This window comes from Myotis daubentonii, chromosome 11, assembly GCF_963259705.1.
Source record: "Myotis daubentonii chromosome 11, mMyoDau2.1, whole genome shotgun sequence".
NCBI classification, from domain to species: domain Eukaryota; kingdom Metazoa; phylum Chordata; class Mammalia; order Chiroptera; family Vespertilionidae; genus Myotis; species Myotis daubentonii.
The window spans coordinates 70,454,470-70,480,888 of record NC_081850.1 but is presented as its reverse complement, the minus strand read 5'-3'; the positions used below and the strand labels follow the sequence as shown (position 1 = coordinate 70,480,888).

Genomic DNA, 26,419 nt, shown 5'->3' with positions numbered 1-26,419 from the left:
AATGCATTTTTTTTAACTTAGTATATTTTCAACTTACAATCCATTATAAGTCAAGAAGCATCTGTACTTCACTGGTGAATTCTATCAAACAATTCAAGGATAAGTACTACTAATTCTAACCAAGCTCTTTCAGAAAACTGAGAAGGAGGAACTATTTAGTAATTCATTTTGTGAGGCCAGAAATACTCTGATAGCAAAACAGACAAAAGCACGCATGACAAGGAAACTATAGGACAAAATCCCCCAGGAACACAGATGCAAAAATGCTACAGAAATTTTAACACATCGAGTCCAACATTATATAAAAAAGGATAATGCATCGTGACTATGTAGGGTTTACTTATTCCAGGTTCCTTCATCATTTGAAAATCCAATGATGTAATTACCATATTAACAAACTAAGCGATATAAACCATACAGCAATAGACACAGAAAATGAAATAGACATTTCTAATTAAAATAAAACAGAATGAAAACCTCTCAGCAAACTAGCATTCAGTCTTCCACCCTCGAGTGTGCTGTTACAAAAAGAACAGGCGCTGAGCTGGGAGGACCACAGACCGGGGGTGAGCCTGGCTCCCCCATGCTTTGGGTGTGGGAATTTGGGACAGTCACATACCACTCTGGGATTCACTTACTTAATCCTAAAAGAAGGGTGGTCATCATTCAGAGGGTGATATTAGCAAAATGGTGCCATGGGAATTTCCAGCACTCATCCCCACACCTACCCCACCCCCTCCCCCTCCAACCATCCTGCCAAGCCCCAGAAATATCCATTTGAACCACTATCCAAGCCCCAAAATACTTTCACAAGAATTAAGGTCTCCAGGCAAAGGGTTGTAGCACTTGGGTAAAGTACAAAAATGAAAAGATGCATTGAGGAAGGTAGGAGAGAGAGAGTCATATCACTGCCATAACCGTTCCCCAAGCTGGGACAGCCCGTGCAGAGAGAAACCCTCTCCTGTGGAAGAGAAGTGAGCACTCGACTTCACCGAAGGCTGCAGAGCAGCCCCACCCCAGGCCAGCCTGGCCCTCTCGGCTGTAGGTGGCTCCTACAAGGTGTAAGCTCCTGCGAACCCAGGTCTCTGCTTACCCCAGTGGCTGCTGCTTCTCACGGCCCCAGTAGCACCACGGCACCAGGCTCCCAGTAACCCAGGCCCCCAACCTACCTTGGTGCTTTCTAGCTCCCATGGCCTTAGGTGGCCCCTGTGGCCCTGTCTCCTAATCAGCTCCCATAAATCCAGGCTCCAGACAAGCACCCTTGAACCCAAGCCCCTGGCTGGGCCCAACACCAGGGTAACTTCCACAGGCCCAGGCTTTTGACCCAACTCAGCACCAGGCCCCTGGAGTAAGTTGAGAGCACTCCCATGGCCCCAGGCTCTCAACCTGCCCTAGAGCCAGCCCTGCCTGGGCAGACCCAACCTCCAGGATGACATAGCTCCTTGGCCGTGTCACACTTTGAGAAGAACTCAGAAAGCGATCTCAATTACAACCCTGTGCACACTCATAAGGGCCACGTTGCTCATCTCCTCCTGCATGTCTGAATCTTTTGCAAATCCCTCTTCCCCAGCACTACAGACAACTATCTCAGCACATCTCACTAGATAAGGCAATTCCTTGAATTTCTTTATCTCAGTCCCAGCGATAATGTATTTACAGAAAAGGCCAAATCCTCTTCTGAATTAACTAACCCTTTAACAGATGACATTGAGGATCCAACTCAGAATCAGAACTTCTTTCAAACCACAATTTGCTGTCTTTCCCTTCTGAAGTCATACCAAAAAAAGCACACAGGTGTGGGTGTGGGTGCTAGGTGATAATCATCAAACAATGAAATTCCCCAATGTATTATCAGGTCACATGACGCCAAGTCTCCCAAGGCTTTAGAAACTCCCAGTTTCCCTCCTCTGTCACACTGTCCTAACCTTAGGGGAGGTCGTGGGCTTCCTACTTACCTGTGTAGAGGTCCGTGTCTGTGTACTCATCCACCTTCTTGTGCTGCAGAATATAGTCAGAGACCTTGGTCCCAATTGCCGGCTGAACGTCCACCCACTCCAAGGAGACCACGGTGCTGGAGGGCTCCACGGTTGGGGACAGCCGCAGCCTAGAGGGGGTGACAGGCAAGACTGTTAGTTTGCCAGTTGGCATGGGCTGGGCCCCAAAAGAGTCTGCATGTGCCAAGATTAAAAGCACAGGACTCAGCCTGGGTTAAACCCTAATTCAGCACACCACCAATACTTTGATGAACATAGGCCAGTGGGCAAACTGTAGCTCTTGAGCCACATGCGGCTCTTTGGCCTCTTGAGTGTGGCTCTTCCACAAAATACCACGTGCGGGCGCGCACATACAGTGCGATTGAAACTTCATGGCCCATGCGCAGAAGTGGGTATTTTGTGGAAGAGCCACACTCAAGGGGCCAAAGAGCTGCATGTGGCTCGAGAGCCGCAGTTTGCCGACCACGGAAAATGCTTTAGATCTTCGGCTTCTGTTTCCTCACCCATAAAATGGAGCTAAGAAGAGCTACCTTTCAGAATCAATGTGGAATCCTGTAAATTAATCCGAGCACACAGTATGTGCTCACAGGAAGGTGACTGGCCTTCTGTTTATTTAAACTATCTTCTCAGTGATGCCTCATTGTCCAGTCAATTGGCAGCACCTTCAGACACAGTGGCTTTCCACCTCTCTGTCATTTTTCATCCCACAATATATCAACCAACTCTTTCATATCCTTAAATCAGCGCTCCCTCACAGAGGCAGGCATCCTGGGGAATCCTTCTATGAAACAAGAAACACTAACAATGACTGAAGGTCAGAACTGGGAGGGTCCTCACAGAGAGGGGAGGACATTCTCCCATTTGACAGATGGGGAGAGTAAGGCCCAGGAAAGGGAAATAATTTGCACCAAGTGTCACAGCCAGCTGGGGGCAGAACCATGATGGTGACTGCTTGTCCTCAACCCGATGTCTTTCCACTACACCACACTTGCTCTTTAAGGACCACCCTACAGTGTAATTCTTCTCACCCCATGGGGGTGTTATGGGACTCTGGTTCCCTCCCCTACGTGGGCTCCCATCCAGTTCACCTATGCTCCTCACAGCGCTCCCCCTCTTGATTGCACGCCTCGATGCAGATGCCTGTCCTTCCCACCCTCCGCATGGATTTCCTGCATCAGGACTCTCACACACACGCTTCCTTCTCCGGAAATGTGATTCTTGCCTCCCATCCAGACCTCCTGACTTCTTCCCTCCCTCCCCTCCAACTAAAGCACCCCCACATCACTCTCTCCATTAGCACCTCTTTGTTCTGCTTTCATGTGTTTACTTAATTTTTTAAAAGCTGTATCTTATTTTCCTGTTTTTGCTTTGACATCTCTCCCCCTCACTAAATGGTCAGCTCCCTACGTTTACAGTCTGTGCCTGACTCATCAAGCCCTCAGTATCCGGCACGTAGCAGGTGGTCAAACATGATCATGGACTGAATGAATCTTAGAAAAGGTTCTACATTTTCTGCATCTCAGTGGCCCCACTGTCCAACCCAGGAGACGACAAAGCAGCAGTCAGCACCCAGCGGACCTTTGCTGAGTGGCTGAGCCAAGGAAGGAATGAAGGACCGAGTAACATCATTAAAAAAGCACACGCTGCCATATCAGTGCCGACCCTGAGCTGGGTTCTGCCCTGCCAAAACCCCCTGCTTTCTTAAAGGAGGAGGCAGGCCCCAGAGACCCCAGCGATCTGGTGAGGTCCCCTGGGAACAGAAGCAAGTCCTGGTCGGGACTGTCAGGATAGGGGTGCGAGGCCATGAAAAGGGGTGACTGAGGGAGGAGGGGCCATACATACGTACACCGGCTGCGGGAGGGGGCTGCAGCTGGGGAGCCCACTGGCGTCGAAGGCGCTGAGGTCACACCGGCACCAGTCATCGATCACATCCCCTTTCCCCGAGCACCAGTAGGAGCTCATCAGCGCGCTCCTGAAGGCCTGCAAGGAAGGAGGACAGAGGAATGATGACGGCGGTCCTGGAGACTTGACGTGAAGATGCCCATGGCCATGAGGCTCCGGCCCACATGTAAGAGCAGCTTCCTAGGTACAGGACACCATCTGGTGCCTACATTGCCACCTAGCATGAGCCATCCTCTACCCGGCAGCCAGAATGTTCATTGAGACGGGATCCAGAGAGCACCTTCTCTGGGCCTGGCACTGTGCCTGCCTGAACTTATTTCATCTTTACTACTGCACACGGTTGGTATGTATTATTATAATGACTAGAGGCCGGATGCACGAAATTCGTGCAAAAGTAGGTCTTCCTTCCCCTGGCTGCCGCCACCGGCTTCCCTCTGGCACCTGGGACCCGGGCTTCCCTCGCAGCCCTGGCTTCGTCTGGAAGGTCGTCCGGTGTAATTAGCATATTATGCTTTTATTATTATAGAAGATCATTATGGTTGTTTCCCATTCTGCAAATTGGAAAACTGAGGCACAGAGATCAGAGAGGAGCTGGGATCTGATCCAAGGCAGTCTGGCCCCGGGCTCTGTCCTCTCAAACACCTTGCTACGCTGCCTCGTGTAGAAGTCTGACCTCCCTGCTCAGTCGCCTTCGGAGGCTCCCCGTGGCCCTCAGGGCAAAGCCTAAACTCCTTGCTCCAGCTCCTGACCAGCGGCCCAGGCTCACTTAGCACCACTCCCCTGACATTCCTTTGCATGCTACTATCCACCATCCTGCAACCACTAACATCTCCACCAACAGTGAGTTCCTGCCCATGTGACGTGTGCTCCTAATCAGGAGATGGAAAATTGTTTCTGTAAAGGTCCAGACAGTACATATGTTTGGCTTTGTGGCTAGGTAGTCTCTGCTGCAATTACCTCTGCCTTTGTACCACAGAAGCAACGCAAGCAATGCTTTAAATAAATGGGCTTGATTGTGTTCCGATAAAACTTTATTTACAAAGACAGGCAGCAGGCTACATTTGGCCTGCGTGTCAGTTTGCTGGCTCTTGTGCTAAATCATGACCAATGTTCTATTTGACTGCAATGTGCTTTGTGGCCTTTTGTAAAAACATTCTTTTCTCTCTGGTGTTTTACTCTGCCACCCTACCCAGCCCCTTGTATGCTATGGGGCAATTCACTCTTGTTTTATTGACTTTTTTTTTTTTTTTGAGAGAGAGAGAGAGAGAGAGAGAGGGGAAGAGAAAGGGAGAGAGCGAGAAACATGAATGTGAGAGTGAAACATCAATCAGCTGCTTCCTGCACTCCGCTACAACTCAGCCCACAACCCAGGCATGTACCCTGACCTGGAATTGAACCAGCATCCTTTCTGTGCACAGGATGATGCTCAAGCAACTTAGCCACTCCGGCCAGGGCCCAATTCACTCTTTTGGTCTCAAGTGAAACATTCCTTTCTCTGGGAACCCCTCCTTGGCTTTCTTCAGCCTGGGATCATGCTCGTCTCCTAGCTTCCGTCACGCACTAGACCCCGCCGACCACCACATGCCCTTGCTTGTCTCACCCAACACATTTGGGCCCCACCAAGGGCCCGGGCCATGCCTTATTCATATCAGTGTGCTCAGCTATTCAGTCATATTTATTGGACAAAAGAAGGGACGCTGAAACACTCATCAAGAGACTCTGGCTCAGATGTATTTCACACTTTAGTCACCCCTTTTCCACTGATATTTCAGGCACTGGGGCTTCACGCTGTTTCACAGCTCTTTTTAAAATTCAGGGCTGTGGCTCAGCTGGTTGAGCGTCATCCGGTGCACTCAGGCTGCCAGTTCGATTCCCGGTCAGGGCACACACCCAGGTTGCAGGTTGGATCCCCAGTCAGAGTACTCGGGGTGCATCTGGGAGGCAACCGATCAATGTTTTTCTCCCTCTGCCTTCCTTTCCCTCTACAATCAAGAAAAATATTCAAAAATAAAAAGTAAAGGAAACTTAGGGCTTCCAGAGAATGTTGATCTCTTACACTTTTGCCAGGTAGCAAACTATGTTTTCTTTCTTCTTTCCCTCCTTTTTATTTTTTTAACTTTCTGTCCACTTTTTAAATGAAAGCTTCACACTGCCCATAACCAAGGTGTCACTTTTTCCATGCTGCGCTGTTCCAAAGACTCAAGCACAGCACGTGTGTATGAATGGGCCTGGGTCTGCCTCCTGAGCGACCCGGAACACAGATCTAGAAGAGAAAGTGTGTACACGCATGCTACTGGGTAAGCCCCGTCACGTTTCTATGGTACCTGTGATAAGGAGGCTCGTTATTCCTGCCACATGTAACCCATATCCCTTCCTGGGGTACAAACAAATGATCTAATTTCTCTTGAATTAAGAGTAGTGATCCAAACAAACAAACAAAAATAAGGCTCCCAGTTATATTAGAATTTCAGATAAACAACTTTTTTTTTAGTGTAAATATATCCCACCCAATGTTTGCACATCAGGTATGTGAGCCAGGATCTGGCGCATAGCAATAGCACTGTTCCCACCACACGTCAGAAGCTGTGTCTGTTCTCCCACCAGCATCAGAGGGGGCACTCTCCAAGGACTGCAACCAGATGGGATGGCATGCGGTCCTGCTGCCTGACAGGCTGTTTGCTCCCTCCCCCGGCAGCTCCCCCCTCGCTGAATTAACGTGCACAACTGCTCATGGCTGGGGATTCTCTAACATCTCCAGCCAGCAGGAAGGGCTCAATTACCATAATGGTGCAATCCAGGCCCTGGTGAAAGTGACGCAGATGGTAGGAGATTGCCTGAGACTCCAGCGAGAGGAGGAGAGAGAACATCCTGTTTTGTTTGTGTATGTGGTTGTGTTTTTGCATGTGTGGGTGGCTGTGTGTGTGTGCCTGTGTGACTGTGTGTTCTGTACTCAACAGTCACTGGAGCTTGTAGAAAACAAAACAGAAAATCTCTCTGGACTCTGTTTTACCATCCAAGCAGCTCTTGGGAAGAAATCCTGTCTGTTGAGTCTCCACATCCACTGGCTCCTTCCCAAACCCTGAGGAACAGAACGAGGACGGGTGCAGTGGCCAGGCGAGCCCTGGACAGAGCGCGCACATGCCCTGATAAAAGGCCGACATCAGACAGGGAGCCCTGGCAGGGCAGCGGAGGCCAGCGCTGTGTCAGCGAAGGCTCCCTCTCTCCTTGCGTCTTCAGCCCTTGCGACACTCCATTCGAATCCAATTCGCTCTCAGGGGAGGAGAATCATAGCGTGTTCCAGCTTCGGGGGGGCTCTGCAGATCATCTCATCTAATGTGTTTTTCTGATCTAGATACAGTGGCTCAGAAAGACTGGCGGGCTGGTCCAGGGTAACAGAGCAACTCTGTGAGGAAACCACTCTTCCTCCTTTTAATCCTCAAAAATTGTCCCTGGAGATGGGTGTCCATTCAGGGATGAGCATGGAGGAGTGAGAACTTGAACGGGAATCCATCTGAATCCTGGCACTTCTGACTTTCCCAGGTCACACAGGAACTATACGTGCCAAGATTTCATCCCAAACATCCTTTTCAGCAGCCCTGCTCCCATCACGTGCTCATGCGTTGTTTGTGTGTATGTCTGTGTGTGTTCTCTGAGGGGAATGAAACCTTACACGGGACGCGTTGTTGACTCCTGGCTTTTGAGTAAGTGAAGGGACTTAAGAAACAAATCCTGCACTTAATACAGGGCTAAGGGCTTGATTTACATGGCCATTGGTTTTCATAACAAAGGAGGTTTGCATTTCCACTACTTGTAAGTGCTTCCAACTTCTGGCTAATTAGCTAGCAAACCGAGCTGGGCAGGAGGAAAAACGGCCACAAAAATGTGAAGCAATCAAAATAAAACTAGGATTTATTTTTCACTCTATTGTTACTTCCCTATTTGAACTTGCATAAATTAGTCCCTTTCTTGAAGCCTCGATTTCTCCATCTGCAAAACGAGGACACAGAAGATAGATTTTCGAAGGTTTAATTAAGTTTAATAAACATTCGCTCCAAATCACGCGGCTGCCTAACTGCTGAGAAAGGAGATGAAAAGTCCCAGTCGCTGACTTCAAAGGACTCATGGTTTCATGGTGAAGACAAACACAATTACAATTAATATGGTTCAAGTGCTATGAAGTAATAACACACACGGGGCTGTGGGGATACACAGGAAGTGGCCCTTCCAGCTCTAAGAATGTTGACGATGTCTTAGGAATCTTAAGCTGTAACTAAACGTTCCATATTTGAATAAGGTACTTGGGGCCATGTAGATAGAATGTCACCAAGCCCGTGACTTAAATTCCACACTCTACACTTACAATAACTGCATATCCCACACTAAAAATTATACTCAGGTGTTGACACCAAGTCTGTTGTTTTTGATATTAAGATGGTCCTGGTCGGTATGATCAGAATGATGGCCTGAAGCCCTTACTCAAAGCTTAATGGGTTTTATTAGCCACATAATATCTATCTTACGGCTGCCCAACCCCTTGTAATTGAGGTGAAAGGCCTTCTAGAGACAAAGTTATCATTACCTTGTTACCTCTGACTCCCATTTAGCACCTAACACAGTACCTAGCAGATAACATACGTCAGACAGTATTTGTTGAATTGAATTAAAAGTTCACAGGAGTGTTGAATGAAATAAACCAATATATAAATGATTACAAGCAAAGGAAATACGTGTGTTGTGTGTGTGTGCGATTCTCTTCTTCCCCCAAATTACTTGCATCTCCCATGTCAGTGAACATCACCCCCATCACTGGACCTTAAGACGCTGGACATCAATTTGGTGCCTCCAGCCAATAATGGAGCACCAACCTGGGCTCCTTCCTCTTCTCATCGCATGTCTTAAAACCAACCTCTCCTGCCTGGTCCCACGTTGTCTCCCCCGCACAGGTCACTAATGCCTCTTCCTTAGGCAACTTGTCTCCGGGCTTTCTAAAAAATGCTTATTCCACCCCCTTGCTCAGACTCTTAGGAAGTTCCACCATCATCTGGGTAATACCTCTGACTCTTTAACCCAACTTTCAAAGCCCTTTGCTTTTCATCCTGGGGCTCATCTCCTGTCTTCTCCCCACTGCGCCCACACTGTGATCCAGCACGTACCACCTTACAGTGATGCACTGTTCCATACCAAGCCTTTAATCAGAATGCGCCTCCGTCTACAATGCCCGTTCTCCACTTACTGCTCCTTGCTGAACTCCAGGAAACTTCTTGTCCACCAGGACCCAGCCACACTGGGGAGATTTTGTCTCTCCCTCCACTCATTCCATTTTTGCAAATTGCACATTTCCTTGCAATTTGCTTGTGGATGGGTCCTTTTTGCTTATCATGCTGTGAACTCTTTCAGGCCAAGGTAATATGTTGGTTTATCTCCATGTCCCCAGCTCCAGGCAAGAGTCAACACATAGTAGGGTCCCCTGAATTCCAGAAACATGTAATAGGAGCTCTGCCAGGGACTAAACTTGGAGACTTGCTATCGTTTTCCTCTTCTAGCAAAAGTGATGACCGAAAAGCAATTGGTAACCATAAAAAGAATGAATTTCCATGAAGCCACTGGAAAGGGGTTTGGGATGGGGTATAGAGATGGAATCCCTTTTGAAGATACTTGAGATTACTTCTCTGGAGGGTGGGTTGATAGTTTTTTTCCAAGAAAGCGTTTGAAGGTCTAAAATAACAAACTCCTAGGGCCCTAGAGAGAGGGGAAAGTGGTTGACATCCTAGCTGTGTAGGGAAACTAATTCCTAAGCCCAATGCTGCCCACATGTGTGATAGGTCAGGAGGAGCTGCGGTTGAGGAACACAGCAAGGATTGAAGAGAACATCACTGCAATGCTTCTGCAGAGGCAGACAGAGTGGTTCCTAGGCCAGCCTAGACCTCCGGGAGAGGGTCTATCTGGGCCATTACCATTCAGTCATCAGCAAGCTTTGTAGCAGTGGCTGCAGGAGATGCTGATCATTCATTGCCCTTGTCGCTATAGGAGCTGGAGAACAGGAGCTGGAGGCCCACAACCCCCATTGCCTGGACAGTGAGGAGATGAACTGGTCATCTTGCTACACATTGATGACTGCGTAATTGAGCAGCATGGCGAGAACACATTTGAGGAGCGAAGTAGGTGATGTTCATTGCCATAAATTTGCTTATTCCCAAACAGAGCAGAAAGGTAGGAGTGGTGACTTTAAAACATAACCCTAAATATCTTTGACATTTTTCTCCTCATGAGGTAGGATCTAAGGTCCCTCCCCTTGAGTCTGGGCTCTACGATTGCTGGACCAAATAAGAGTGATGCCATTTCCGTGTCTGGGTCCAGACCTTAAGATACTGGCAGCTTCCACATGTCTCTAGGGATGCTTGCTCTTTGAACTCAAGCACCCTGCTGTGAGAAAGTCCAGGCCACATGGAGAGGCCACATGGACATAGTCCAGCCAACAGACCAGCCAAGGTCCTAGCCAACAGCCAGATCATCTGCTGGGCATGTGAACGGGGAAGCCTTTGAGATGGCTTCAGCCATGGCCACCAGCTGGCTGCAACCACATGAGAGAGCTGAGTAAGACCGGCCCAGCTCAGTCCACTCAGTCTCCAGCATGATTAGAGAGGATACAGTAATCATTGCTGTTGTAATGGATTTGGGATTTGGGGGATTATAGAGCAGCAAATAACTGGAACAGCAGGTAATTTGCCTCTGAACAATCCTGAAAGATTGCTTGGAGGGGTAGCCACTGAGGAGCAGCTGGGCAAAGGGAAGGAAGAACCTCAAGCTCATGCACATCCCATGGTAGGATCTAAGGTCCCTCCCGTTGAGGGGCTGAAGGGCTCTGAAGTGCTTAAGTGCGTACTCATTGCCACAGGTCCCTGTCATTTCAGATCTAGAAGAGTCCCGAAAGATGATATTGGCCTCACAACTTCGCAGGCCAGAGGCTCAAAGAGGAGAAGGGACTTGTCCGGGTTTACACCACAAGAATCTGGCAGAAACAAACCAAGATTTTCATATCAACTAACATTCACGGCATGAGGTCGCCTGTCTTTGGATCTGGGTTTAAGCCACAAAAATGCTGTGTTGTTGGACAGGAAACACACATACCAACATGTACTGAGAGTGTGCTAAGCACTTTCAAATACATTATCTCATGAAATCCTGTCAACAGCCTTAATGTCGCAGAACCTGGTGGTACCATTCCCATTTTGCAGATGTGGAAACTGAGGTTCGGAGGGCAAACAAGACTGTTCAAAGTCACCCAGTTAAAAAGTGGGAGAACAAGAACTTGAATTCGGGTCATTAGATTCTGAGGCCCATTCTCTCAGCCACTCCTGTCATGAGCTGTATTCTCACCAACCAGAGGACATTAGTAAGAGTGTTTAATCGCACCTATTAGCTCCTGTAAGCCTCCGAACAACCTGCACAGCAACAACTCTTACTGTCCGAGGTACCCCTCACAGATGAGCAAGTATAGGGTCAGAGAAAAGAGGATCCGGGCCCAGGGCCCCCAGAGACAATACAGTAGAGCAAAATCTCTAACTCCAAGCCCAAGCTTTATCCCCTGGCCCCCCATTTTCAGCCTCTAAGTTAGACCCCCCCCTCCCCATTCGTAAGGCCATGCACTGAAGGAATACTAACTGGCAGGGACCCATTTCCTATATGAGAAATTGTGCAGCTTAATCTATGGCTCTATAAATCACATAAACGACACCTAATTTCCCCTGTCAGGATGAACTTGGTTTTTCCAGCCATTCTCCGCTGAATGATGAGAGCCTGACAGGACAGCTTGTTAATCTGGGTGACAGGGGGAAGACATTTAGAGCCAGCCAGACCCCCCCTCTTGCCACACTTACCTCGGCTAATGAAAAAATATTAGAGAAATAAATACACAGCCCGCTGAGACGCTCGTGCGCGGGGCTCTGTCAGCTGTCTGTTCCGCAAGATGTACAGACACAAGATGATAGGGTTATACTATCCTCGGGCGAGGAGCTATTTTTCTTGTCAGTTTGCCCCATATTTCGGCTCTCATCCATCTCATGTGGAAGATGAAGTGCTAGGTTTTAATGCGCTAACAATAACAGTGAGGATGTTTGAGCGTATATATGCCAGACACAGAGCTCAATGTTCGCCATGAAGAGAGTCGGTTCATTTCCACCACAACACCATGAATTGCTCCTTTACCCCCTCTCTCTTCCATCACACACAGGATAAGACTGTGGCCCCGGCAAGTATGCGGTCCTTTCCTGGGTCACACAGCCATTATTTGGCAGAGCAAAATTCAAACTCACTTTCTTCAAATTCCAAAGCCTAGAAGCTTCACCACGAGCTAGTGTCATCCTCATAGAAAGCCTGCAAACAGGTTGTGTTGCCTCCATGCAAGCTTGGAAAAGTTAAGACTTTAAAAAGTTTGGGGCTCCTGTGAGCCGCTGACTTGCACTACGACAGGAACCTAGGATGGCTCGGAGTTAGGATCCAAACACAAGTCTGAGTCCAAAGGCTAGATCCTCCTCTCTGCCCCGTCCTTTTCCTACAAGCCGAGCACAGATGGGTGTTGAGGTGCAGGACACATTCTCAGGAGGAGACAGGTGAGCAGGTAACCTTGTTCTGGTCATTCCCAAGTCCCTCTTCTCCAGAACATTCCAAAGTGTGTCTCCAGGGACATGACTTCAAGGGGATATTAACTGATTTGAGTTAAAAAACAACAACTGGGGGATGGGGTGAGGAAGGTTATCTGTGGTCAAATAAACTTGAAAAAGACCAGATCAAACAAAACCAAATAGAACATTCAGAGTCAGTCACATGCCAATAGTCACCAGGAAGCCCAGGAAGGTAATGTCTAAATCATGGCATTTCCCAAATATGTTGTCCTTGGAATCCCTCTCCCACCCCCCGCCCCTACCACGCACACGGCATCTGGGGATCTGGCATCTGTGGCGCCTTCTCCATGCTGTGTGAGTCCAGGTTCTGGATTGGACACAGAATCTTCTGCCAGCTGGGAGCCACCCGGGAAAGAGAGCTCCTCCCCCAAGTCTGTCTGTAACTGCGATGCTGGCCCGAAGCTGGGACTTGGTTATCTCATCTATAAAATTAGGGTGTTGAATGCTCTTATGTCTGAGGCCCTGACCTCTGGTAACACCATGTGTGCAAAAAGTACATAGATCTCCTCCCACAGATGCGCTCTATCTGCTGCAGGATCCTCCCCAGGCAGCCAGCTCAGGTGCCTGCTCTGACTTCCGGGCCAGACCCTGGGCCGCCCTGATGACCTGGGCCCACCGTGATGGGCCCATCTGGCCACAGCTGCCTGCCGCTTCTCACTGGATGCCTTTATGCTAATGTCAAGCCCTCCAAATCTCAGGCCTCTGCTTCTCCTTCCAGCATCACCTCTTGCCAATACCCTTTTCCTACTCTGTTCTCCAGCTACACTTTCTCACTTTTAGCCTTTTACATGGTCTTTCCTCTCCTTGGAACACTCTCCCCCACCCAATAATTTCCCCAATGACTAATGCATCAACTCTCAGCTGGGAGATCACCTCCCACAGATGGCCTTCCTTAGCCCTCTAAAACTGGGGCAGCCCAGCTGGGGTGGCTCAATGGTTGAGCATTGACCTGCACACCATAAGGTCACAGTTCGATTCCCTGTCAGATCACATGTCTGGGTTTTGGGTTTGATCCCCACCTAGTAGGGGGATCAAATGGTTCTCTCTCATCATTGATGTTTCTCTCTTTCTCTCTCTCTCCCTCTCTCTCTCCATCCTTCTCTGAAGTAAATAAAAACATATATTTAAAGCTGGAGTAGACCCCTTCCTTTATAACACATCTCCTGCACTTTTCATGATAATAAGCCTTATTTTACTACTCTATTTTATTGTCCATTTCACTGTTCCTCTGTCTCTCATAACAGACTGTGTGAGTACAAATTGAGGTTTGGGGCCGTATGCTTTGTTGACTATTGAATCCCTAGTGCCTGACATAGAGTAGGGGCCCTGAAATTGATTAACCAATCGGTCTATCATAAGTTAACTAACGTTAAGAACCTTGATTCTGTTGCATCTTTCTCTGCTCCTTCACCCTATGATGACCTTAGCACAGAGGATTTCTCCTCTGCCTGAGTCTTAGGATAATTTTGTGTGCTCTTGACCGCTGCGTGCTCCTACCAGTTGCTAACTTCACTCCCGAGAGCAAGCGGTCCAGGAGACCTAAGAGACAACGCTCATGACTTTAAAATCTTCAACATCCTCCAGTAAAATATGAAAGGTTTTTAAGCTTTTCCTACAAAGCATCCCAAAAGTCAGCAGAGACAAATATCCATGCAAATTGCATATGCCACTCCACAATAGACGTGGCTTGGTTTTAATATTAAATACATTTCCCCCAAAATGCTTCTCATAATGTGATTCCCTGGACCTCTTGCCTCATTAATGATGTGAAGCACTTGTTAGAAATTCAGATTCCCAGGCCAAGCTCAGACCTACTGAGCTGGAATCTAGGACAGTGATTCTTATGTACCATTATTTTAAGAATCTGTGATCTCTCTATCCGGTGCCTTTGGGTATATCTTAGCATATCACAGTGTATCTCCCTGGATTAGGGGGACTCCAGTTTAAGAATAAAAAAAAGAACTACAGGATTTTAGAAGTCCAATGTGCTATCCATTGCGCCACAGAGCCCGCTAAAGGATTTTAATAGCTAGCTTCCGAGTATCAGATATAAGAGACAGTTTGGTGGTGATATTTGAGCTAAATAACCTTGCTTTGGTCAAGGGTAGTGAGACCAAAATTAAGTACTTGGCTCAAACTGGACCCATCAGATTTTCTTTTCTGGAAATTTATTTATTTTAAATATATTTTTATTGATTTCTGAGAATGAGGGAGAGGGAGAGAGAAATGGAAACATCAACAATGAGAGAGAATCATTGATTGGCTGTTTCCTATATGCCCCACACTGGGGATTGAGCCTGAACCCAAACATGTGCCCGGACTGGGACTTGAACCATGCCTTCCTGGTTCACAGGTTGATGCTCAACCACTGAGCCACGCCAGCCGGGCTTTTCTGGAAATTTAGATTCACAGGTTTGTGGGCATCTCTGAGGGCTTTAACTGGTATGACATACAAAGCTGGACTTGGCTAGGTGGGCTTCTCATTCTGAGCTATTGACATGGAGACCAGAACAGAAGAGAGAGGGAAAAAAAAAAGAGAAGGGGAGATAATGAGGAGGGAGGGGAGAGGGAGAGAGAGACTTTAAGTGCAGCGAGAAGCAGAGATGACAGGTTCCAAGTTACTGCTCAGAGTGGTTCCCTGCCTGCTGGTAGTTCAGCTGTACTCTTTGCCTTCGAGTTACATGAGAAATCACTCCATCATTATAATAATTTCTCCTTTTTTTTTTTTTTTGCTTAGAAAGTTTCAGTCCGTTTCTGTTTTTCACCACTAAAAAGCTTTGACTAATACAAGTATAAACATTCTGCTTCTTAGCCTGGCGCACAGAGCTCTTCGGGCAGTGGTGCCAAACACTCTCTCCAGCTCATAGCCCAGCACCACAGGCTGCCCCGGTCCTACATACCAGCTACATTGAACCATTCGGCATGGACCAGACGGGAAACAAACTTCATGCCACTGTGTGTTTGCGTGTGGTTTCCCTTGGCTTAGAATGCCCTTCCTGCATTCTGCCTTTGATCACATCATACTCATCCTTTAAGACCCTATATGCCCCACACTGGGGATCGAGACTGAAATCCATATTCTTTAAGACTACAACTGCGATCGTTTTTGGAAACCCTTTTCGGACTTCCAAGCAGAATTGAAGGCTCCCCATTGCACCTTGGGCAACACATCTGTTAAGTGGACTACAATATGTTATTGAATTATTTATTTGGATGTCCCTTCTTGCCACTGGACATGGAGTGCTTTGCCTTATTGTATCATAAGGTCCTTGCACAAGGCCTGACCCAAAGTCGGTACTCCATAAATGTTTGTTACATGAATAAGCGGTAAACTCTGAAAGATCAGACTGGGAGATCTCTGGACGACCCATCTATGCTATCCTAGTAGACCTGCTCAGTCATCAGAGCAAGAGCTTGTGCTTACACTGTTCCAAACTATCTCCAGACCATTTGTCCTGCCTGTCACTGAACTGATAGCAATTATGAAAATGATGAATAGCAGACCAATTATGAGCAATAGGAAACATCAGTTATAACTCCAGGGAGAAGACGCAGCCATATCAGTAGCCTCATCCATCTCACTGTGAGTCATCTTCCCAAGGAATCTTGCCCTGTGACCTTGAACTGCCAAGGGCTTCTTAGTCTTGTACAAATCCAAGTCCTTCGGAGGATGGCTCCTCCTCTCAGAGCCTGTCTTCTGCAAGGCGCCCTTCCTGGCCCTCTCAGTCCTAGGAGGGGAAACCTGGATGGAACTCACACACTTTTCTCAAAGAAAGCCTTTAGCCAAGGATCCCAGCCCACCCAACAGACAAGACCTGTCTTTTAAGGCCTGTTGTCCTTTAAGAGATAGCAACTCCTCTCGGCTGCGGTCGGAACATCTGGAGGTGAGAGGCGGGTGGGAAGGTTTCAAGTGGAGGCTCTGTCCAAGATTGTGGAGCTTATGTTGCTAAATGCTAGCTTAAGTTAGTGGGGAGTTCCTGAAAGAAGGACTGCACAATTTCCCTTCTGTGGCCACTGGTGACCTCATTTTCCAGTACACCAAATTTTCCCTTAGGAGGCATCAGAGGGAGGCGGTCTCTCCAGCCCGTGGGAGGTGGCAGGGAAAGAAAGGTCAGAGGACAGGAGGGGACATGCTTAGTCTAGACCAGACTGAGCTTATCTCGGCCTCTGAAACGGAAACCTTCAATATTGGGTTGAGGAGTTTGTGAAAAGGGAGATTTCCATTTCCAGGCTCACTTAGCCACACTTCCATCATGGCATGTTGGGCGCAATAAGTCCAGATCCCTTAACCCAGCCAAGGAGGCCACACAGGCTGGAGGGAGGGCACAGTAGAGAGGTCCAGCGTGTGGTCTTTTGAACCACATCCCTAGATTCCAATCTTAGTGCTATAACTAAGCAAACTGACGGAAGTGACTTCAACTTTCTCTCACGTTCCATGTGTGTCGAATGGGGAAATATGAATACCTACATCAATACAAATGTTCTAAGGATCATTTATAAAGTGTCTAAAATAATGCCAGGTCTGTATATGTATCCACACATATGCATATACTTGATAATTAAATGACTATTGGCTAATCCCTGAACTTGGGTATTCTCTAGATGAACACAATCTGATTTCTTTTTAATAACTATTTATAAAGGTCACTCTAGACACATCTATGCTCATAAATATTTTTAGTATTTTTAATATTTTTCCAATGGGAAAAAACCATATCCTTAAAACCAACTGTCAGAGGCAAGATTCTTTGTTTTGGGGTAAATATGCCTTTTTTAGTTTCTGTGAACTGATCACCCTTTTTGTTTAAGCAGTGGATGCCTGAGGCAAGGCAATTACTATTTGTTGTTCACCTACCCTGCTTTAATCAGAAGCAAGAGCAGGAGCAGAAGAGAAAAGGAGGAAAAAAAGAGAAGGAGAGGGGAGATGAAAAGAGGGAGGAAGAGGAAACAAATTGCAGCTAATAGTGATCAAGTTTTTAATCGTACCAGGCATTGCTAAGTGCTCTTCACACAGAGTCTATTTAACCTACCAGAAACTCTATGCTATCTTCATTGGGGCCCTGAGTAATTAAGTTATCTATATATATAAAAGCCTAAGATACCAAATGACCGAACAACTGATCTACCAGTCAATATGATGTGCACTGACCACCAGGGGGCAGACACTCAATGCAGGAGCTGCCCCCTGATGGTCAGTGTGCTCCCACAGCAGGAGTGCTGCTCAGCTGATCCATCTGTCCCAGCGGCCCACCAGTCCAGTGGCAGCCACTCACTTCCTTATCTAATATAAGGAAGGCTATTCTAAAAGTGAAGGAACCAGGAAGCTTAGGAGTCACTGAACAAGCTGTTACTGAGACTGTTCAAACACAGGCCCCATAACCCTTGAACGTGTGGTAGAAAGAATCAAGAAAAAGATGACAGTTTGACTAGATGCCTGTATAATGCCTGCATTCCTGAGTCTACCTGGTCTTTCTTCTTCATAGGCACTGTTGTCATCATTAATGAAAATAATAAGATGTGGAGGAGGAGACAGACATTAATTAAGCAATTATACAATATAAAAGCATATTAGAAACTATAATGACTGCTATGGAAGAAAGATAAAAAGATTCAAGAAAGTAAACAAGCACACAGGGGGGTCTTATCAAATCTGGAAGCCTCAGTAATTTGGTAGATGCGCAGCAACTAACTCCATGGACAGAAGTGAGTGGAGCGGGGCAGCACATTCCAACAGAGGGACTAGCATGTGCAAAGGCTCTTGGGAACGATGAAAGTCATTGTTTTCGGAGACTGGAAGATCACTGTGACTAGAGCGCAGAAAGCCAGGAGGGTAGGGGAACAAGGTGAGTTTTAAGGAGTCTTGTCGGTCATTGTAGACACCTTGGTCCTGATGCTAAGAGCAATGGGAAGTCAGTTAAGGATTTTAATCAGGAAAGTGATGTGAACAAGTTTTAGTTTGGAAAATATCACTCTGGCTACAAGGAAGTGACTGGATTAGACGGGCAAGGTTCATTGTTAGCCAGTCAGGAGGCTCCTGCAATAGTCCAGGTAAGACTTGAACCAGACTGGGTAAAGGTGACCATATTGGAGAAATTCTTAAGAAATCTACAGGATTTGTTAATGGGTTGTCATGCTCGGGTTTAGGTGCAGACAGGGAAAAATGAGGGATATCAAAGATGTCTTATTGTTTTCAGAATTATAAGAACTGAGAAAGAAAACACTATCAAAAGATAAAGTCATTTATGACAGATGAGGAAAAGCCATTAAATTTCCATTGGGTGAGGGAACCAACCCTGGAATGAATGAGGGTGAGAGTGCAGAGAGCAGGAAACAGTCGACTTTTTCAAAAGCTGTGGCCATTATGTGAAGGCATGAAGACAGTAGATGGGGAAGGCAATACATTGCAGTGATAGTGTGAATATTGTTCACATTAGCTCAGCCAGTTGTGGCTCAGTGGTTGAACGTTGACCTATGAACCAGGAGGTCAATGTTCAATTCCCTGTCAGTACATATGCACACGTTTCAGGCTTGATCCCAGTGGCTGGCATGCATGGGGGCAGCCAATCAATGATTCTCTCTCATCATTGATGTTTCTCTCTCTCTCTCTCTCCCCTTTCCTCTCTGAAATCAATAAAAAACATATTTAAAAAACATAGTACACATTAGACCTCCATTTATTACACTTCATTTACAAAGATGTAGCTAGTTGAGAGTGTAGCAAAGTGAGAAGAAGCTCAGGTGTCCAAGTCATACCCTGGCTCTACCAGTTACTAACAGTAGGACCTTGGGCATAGCGATCTAACATCTCGGTGCCTCACTTTTCCAAATGGGAAAAGAAAGATAATGACAGAACCCACCATGTGGGGTTGATGAGAGGATTCAGTGAGCTACGTGCATAAAGGGCTTGACTGGAGCTCCTGGCACCACCAACGCTCTCAGTAAATGGCTGTTATTTTTAAAAGCACATGGGAAAGACATCCTGCCGTCCTCTTCTTTATTACATTTGCTAACTGAATTCCATGTCCCATGCAGTGGGAAAACAACCACCACCACCACAACAACAAAAACAAACAAAACACCCATAAATGCTCTAATCTCTGACAGGCAAAAATGCTTGCCTTTGCTAAGTCTGAACGTCTTGTCTATCTTATTGAATCTGGTAGTCTTCTGGTCTCACGGGATTGCTACGTTTTCCAGTTCTGCAAGTAGGCAAGCCAAGCGTTAAGTTCCTCTGTTGTAATTGACCGTGAGCATGTTGAGTAATGTGTGGATTACTTCCCCCTCTTCCCTTTGATCTCCCCTCTTGCCCAGGATTGCCTGACAGTCTGGTTCCTGACCAGGTCACCTCCTCAGATGAAGAGCAAGTGGCCCACAACAGCAGAGGAGAATTTCGCCAGATAATAAGGACTTGACTTTCTTTATCCCTAAGCAAGGCACTGCCTGAAGGAATTCCAGAAGGAGGACACCAAGACATGTATGAACCCTGAATTTGGGGTCGTGGTTCTCCAGCTCAGGGTGCATCACACTCACTCGGGATCCCTGTGATGATGGGGACTCCGGACTCACGCCCTAGAGAAACAGAATCAGGAAGAGGAAGCCAAGAATTTGTTCCCATCCACAAGATTCTGATGGACTTGGAGACACTCTGAGATCCAGGTTTCCACACCCGGCTAGGAACCTCCCCCCTCCCTTCACTTTCTAATATACTCTATCATTCACTATTCCGATGGTTTATGTCTCCCACACATACTTCGGTCCAAATTAAGTGTCCAGACAATAGAAATATATGTCCGTTTTGCTCCCAAATGGCCAGAACAGCACCTGGCCCCTAGGAGACCCTCTGGAATTATTTGTTACAAGTAGATACCCCAACTAACTGGCCCCTGTACGTATTTTCATGTTTTACAACATATGAGTCAACAACATTTAGAAAAATGTGCTGATGCCATGTATCTTCCCCCCCCCCCCCCCCCAGTAAAAAGAATTTACAAGAATGTATAATGCTGTAAAAACTTTCTGGCGATGGAGATCCAAAGACCCTTTAAAATCAGAGATCTGAAGACCCCAAAGGAGTAACCTTTGCCATAAAGCAACCCTGGTCCCTGGAATTCACCCTTCCACTGTCGATGTGGTTATCAGCCTAAAACTCACTTAGGCTTATGTCTTTCCCTTGACTCCAAATCTTGAAGGACTCCTTATAGCACAGCACCCCAACCCCTCAGCACAGCATTCAGACTTGCCCACAACTCAGCCTCCTGCGTACCACTCCTCCAGTTTCAGCTCTCCCAAATCTTTCAGACCTATCACAAGAATGAGAAACGCATAAGCTTTACACACTGACATCTGGGTCTGAATTCTGACCCCACAGGTCAGAAGCTATGTGACCTCAGATAAATTATGTATCTCTTTAAAGCCTTCAGTTTTTGCTTTTGAACTGGTGAAACGGGCATAACTGTGCATACTTCAAATGGGTGCTAGCAGGACAGAATGAGGGGACATATATTTATCTGCATAAAGCACTTTACAAAGCTAGGGCTATTGTTGGCACTCAGTAGCAGTTGGGTTTTTGTATCATTTCACTCATAAAAACAAAAAACACCTCAAATTCAGACAATAGAATGGTTACCAGAGGGCAAGGGTGGTGGGGGTAGAGTGAAGAGGGTACAGGGGGTCAAATACAAGGTGACGGAAGGAGACCAGACCTCAGGTGGTGAGCACGCGATAGAGTGTACAGGTTTTGTGCTATAAAGTTATACACCTGACATTTACACAGGCTACTAACCAACGTTACCCCAATATATTTGATAATAAAAAAGTTTTAAATAATTGCTGGGATTTAGTCTTCTCTATGGTTGACACATAGTATTTGGCATGCTTTCTTTCCCCTTCCTGTCTAATACACTTTAGACCAAGGTTTGTCAAGCATTTTTGTCAAGGATGTTCCAGGGGTGGGGAACCTTTTTTCTGCCAAGGGCCATTTGGATATTTATAACCTCATTCGCAGCCATACAGAATTATCAACTTAAAAATTAGCCTGCTATATTTGGTCAGGCACTACTCATCCCTAATGCCTTGGCAGGGCCGGACCAAATGATTTGATGGGCCTTATACGGCCCGTGGGCATCATGTCCCCCATCCCTGACTTAGTGAGCATCCCACCATCACAGGAAAGCGTCCATGGATGACATACAAAGAGGTGAGAGTGGCCATGTGCAGACATTTTCTTTATGAGAACAGATGGATTTTACAGGTGGAGGGCTCCTTTTCCAACTCTGGCCTAGACTAGCCCTGGAGTTTTACAGACCTGGCTGCAAGCTCCTCTGAGCCTCAGTCTCCCCACCTATTACACAGGGATAGTCGGACTTCGCTCCTGAGTTGCTCAATGACGAAATGAGATAAAGCAGTGAAGCCCTGGGCGCAGTTTCCGCAGATGATTTGTATCTGACAGATAGTATTATTTCAGCAGCAGCCGACTTGCCTCGAGCTATTCCACTCTCTGTCCACATCCACCTGCCCCGCCCCAAGAATCCTGTCCAGATCCTCCCTTTCAGAGTTTCCTTCTCCCTCTTTTCTAACACTGTTGGAACGCCTGTTGTGTTATTTGAAAATAAACGGTGCGTTAATGCAGCAGATGCAAGTAATTAAAGTTACTCCTGTGGCTCTTCTGCCTCCTCCGCCCCCCCACGGGCTCCTTGAAGGCAGGATTGATGCCTTCCTCCCTCTGTATCACATCTCCTAGCCTGGTCCTGGTCCCGGCACGCACCGCGCCCCATGCACGGTAACAGTAACGGCGGCGATGGCGAGGGTGGTTGTGATAGCCATAGTGGCAGTGGTGGTAATAATAACGGGGTGGTTGTTGGGGGGCACGATTTTGGCTGTTCCTTTCTCTTCAAAGAGCAACCGCTTGGAATTCTCTTTTCAATCGGGGCCAAGAAGTGTACATAGAGAAAACAAGAATTTCTGGCCGAGAGGGAGGCTCTGCTGGAAGGTCCGACAACCACAACGAGACCAAAATTACACACAGCTCTCCCTGGGGCCGAAGGAAAAGAGAGAGAGAGAGAGGAACACACACACCTCACATTACCGGAAGTCAGGGGAGGGCACCCGGGCACTGGAAAAGAAGGATTCTGATCTACAGGGTGTTTTACAGTCTTCAGAACAATAGCCAACGGGCTCCTGATGTTTCTACATGAGAACCCTGCGGGCAAGCTAGCACCACCCACTTCACAACGGGGAAACTGAGTCTCAGAGAGAAGGCATTTCTGAGATCGGAAGCCATGCCTGACCACTCCGATTTCAGTACTGGCTACGTAACCTGGAGCAAGTCTCTCTTCATCTCTAGGTCTCAGTGTTACTGCGTGTCAAGGAAAGAGGTCGATCTGGAGAATAAACAGGATATAACTTTAATATCCCTCTCCACTCATAAATGCTGTGAGCTTGGGATAGAGGACAAGAGGTGCATACCGTTGCCTTCCCAATATTAAGGAGTTAAACTGGGAATATCTCTGCATGAAAAATGTGTTGCAGGTCCCAGGATGCCTCTTCCAACCTCAAAATATTTTCCTTATTTTCAGGGTAGAAGTCAGATCTGAATATCACAAGGCCAGAGGGGAATGTGGGTAAAGTTAACCAGTACTTATCACACAGATAAAGGCACGGAGAGCCAAACAGTGGAAGCATCCATGTCTAATGTCATATAAAAACCAAGGACGGAGCTCAGCTGGTGTGGCTCCATGGTTGAGCGTTGACCTATGAATCAAGAGGTCATGGTTCAATTCTCGGTTAGGACACATGCCCAGGTTGTGGGTTCAGTCCCCTGTAGGGGGTATGCAGGAGGCAGCTGATCAATGATTATCTCTCATCATTGATGTTTCTCTCTCTCTCTCTCTCTCTCTCTCTCTCTCTCTCTCTCTCTCTCTCCCTCCCTCCCTCCCTCCCTCCCTTCCTCTCCAAAATCCATTTTTTAAAAATTTTCAAGGATGGAGCCTGGGTGTCCCAGGTGTAGCTGATTCCAGGTGCCAGGTGTCCCAATTCTGTAGCTCTTCCAAAGAAAACATTTAACCCCAAGATGGGTAGGGACAGATCATAGAGTGACTACTTTCTACACATGAGTAAAAGTAAGTCAACCAGACAGTCAATGGCGGAGATAGAATTCAAATCCAGCTCTGCCTGGCTCTTTCCCAAAACACTGTTCTATCTCCCCGCCTCAGAGTCTCCTCCTCTTCTTCACCCAAAGGCTAAATTACCAGGCACACGAAGTCTTGTACATCAAGTACTAGTTATGCTTGGCCAAGTTCTGCGGCTTTGGGCTCTGCGTGGGTCAGTGAACATGTGAGGGAGGAGATTTACATATTAATCAAACTCCCCATCACAAAGCCATTTCCCTGCTTCACTTGTTCTAAACCACAGCGTGAAGCAGAATGACGGGTTCTTGTCCAGCTGGGGCAGAAGGCACGCACTATGCCCAGTGGTCCCCAGGCTATCAGAGCTCACCCTGGCCCTGGTCCAGATGCAGAGGCCAGAACTGCCCCAGAGACCTCAGGCCAGTCCACCCCCTTCCAGATGCTCCTGACTGCGTCCTGAAATGGGACAGGGAGCTGCCTCGGCACCTCTAATAACCCAAGTCATTGGGCGCCCTCCCATAGAAGAGTGGTTCCCGCCTGCTTTGGAAGGTCTACAGGAGAAGGAAGTCATTCTACTCGAGTTTAACTCCATCTGTGGTGTTCCTTACCCACAGAGCATGTGTTCCAGAAGCGTTTATAGAGCGAGAAAGGCTCCGAAACTACCTCCACAGGTGAGCTGCCCTTTCGGGCTCACTGATGACTTCTCCCATTCAAAACACAGGTCCCACCCTACCTGTCCTGTCCCTAGCCCTTTGGGTATCTGCGACATTATCAAGTACCACCTAGAAGAGAAGGTACCAAAGGAAGCAAAGGCAAAGGAAGGGGCCACATCGTGTTTCGCATCACTACAGAAAAAGGTTGCCTGTTACATGAGATGAGCCAGGCAGACACTACACAGTCATTATTTCATGTGAGTCCCATGACGTAGAAATCGTCCGGGACTGTGAGATTAAGGCAGGATTCCAGGCCAACCTGGGTGGAGTGCAGCGCCTCTACTGTCTGATTCCACTTGGACTAAGTCCCTTGCAGGAAGCGCAGAAAGCAGCTCACTCCTCCTAGCAGTACTTTGTTCTCAGGTGGGGAATAAAGGCCCAGAAGGAACAAGCATGTACCCAGCCTTGCAAGACCTCAGTGTCAGAGTCCCAGTCTTTTATGCATATGGCCTCTGCCGCCCACTGAACAGAAAGGCGGAAAGATGGAGAAACCATGAGAGAAGGAGCGATGGGGACTTGGGAAGAGGAAGGAAAACAAGTGATGGAGACGATGAGAACGGCTGCTTTCTCATCACGCCGGCCTCCCTCTGTGCCCATAGTCCCTCTTCCAGGATGGTTTCCAGACCTGCGATGGGGCTGCCCTACCCACTTCCACCGCAGCCTGGCTCCCTGGGAACGCCCAACCACCACAGCCCCCAGGCTGCCGAGAAACTTTAAACAGGCCTGTCTTGGGGTTCAAGGGTGGGGCAAAGAAACTGGAGCCTCAGAGGAAGCCAGTTCTACTCAACCAGCTCCAACATTTCTGGGAGGGGATGACAGAGGAGCAGTGCTGGGAGCTGAGAATCAGCACCCATGCTCTTTTGCCAGAACCCTGCCATGGCTCCCCACCACCAGGGACCAAACTCCTGGCCAGCCCAGCCTTCACGGCTCTGCCTGGCCTGGTCCTGCTGCCTCCCCTCAGCACTGCCCGTGGAGCTGCCCCTCGCCCTCGGTCTCTGCCACACAGGTGGTCACTCAGTTCCCCAGGGAAAGGGGCCGCCTCTGCTCATCCTTCAGGCCTTCGAAGGAGCTGGGCCTTCACCAGAGCACGTGCTCGGCCTTCTCCCCTCTCCCAAACGCAGTCCACCACACTTCATGCAGCTGGCCCCAGTTTCAGTGTCACTTCCTCAGGGAAGCCTCCCCTCCCCTGACAAGGCCCCTGTCCCACACTTTCAAACCACGGCCCGGAATTCTCTTGGTACTCAGCACAGTCTGACTTTACTTATTAATATCTGTCTTCTCAAAAGTCTGTAAACCCCATGAAGATAAAGACCGTGTCTGCTCGTCATACTCCTCACTTCTCAGGGTATGACAGGGTACTTGGCATACAGTAGGTGCTCAAAAATACTGAGTTAACGAATCAATGCCTAGTGCGCCAAGGGCTCGAGTTCTGTAAGGAGAACAGTGACATCTAGTGGCCACTTTCACACCCTCATGAATGGGCCTCAGGAAGACCTCCCTGAAGGTCCAGAGTTGACTATTGTAAGGGAAGCTGGCGCAGAATTCAGAAATGAGGTCATCTGACTCCTAAGCAAAGAAGAACGGAACTACCACTCCTCTGCTACCACGCATGTGCCAAGAACACGTCACCCAAGTCCCCGGACCGAGTTGTTATTGTGCCACTTATAGATGCGGAGGTGGGGTGGCCCGGGATGGCAGTCCTGGGTTCAAGCTCACAGAGCAGTACCTGGGACTGTTAATAGCCTCCCCCACCATGGCAGCTGTGTAGGGGGAGCTCAGCCCCTCACTGCTCCCTGACACAACACTGGTCGGACCCAAGACTTGATCGGAGACAACACTTGGTCTTCACTGGAAGCTTCAACAGCTGCCACGGGTGCCTGCTCCCACTTACATGCCCCCAGGGGACTCCTGCCCTGAAGCCAGAGGCGAGGAGACAGATGCGTACCTGCCTGTTGTGGTGTTGTTACTTTGGGGACCTCTGATGCACAGAATTAGATCATTCGCGA

The 26,419-nt window shown here is 47.8% G+C and overlaps 1 protein-coding gene across 2 annotated transcripts in view; it reads right to left on the bottom strand.

Annotated features, from left to right (window-relative positions):
• The window catches only part of ASTN2 (astrotactin 2), a 742,933-nt gene that overhangs the window by 140,661 nt on the left and 575,853 nt on the right, over positions 1-26,419 (bottom strand). For both annotated transcript variants that reach the window (XM_059657840.1, XM_059657842.1), the window contains exons 18-19: positions 3,841-3,974; positions 1,956-2,104 (exon numbers count right to left, since the gene is read on the bottom strand). In XM_059657840.1, the coding sequence (XP_059513823.1) occupies positions 1,956-2,104; positions 3,841-3,974 (283 nt within the window). The remainder of the gene's footprint in view (positions 1-1,955; positions 2,105-3,840; positions 3,975-26,419) is intronic.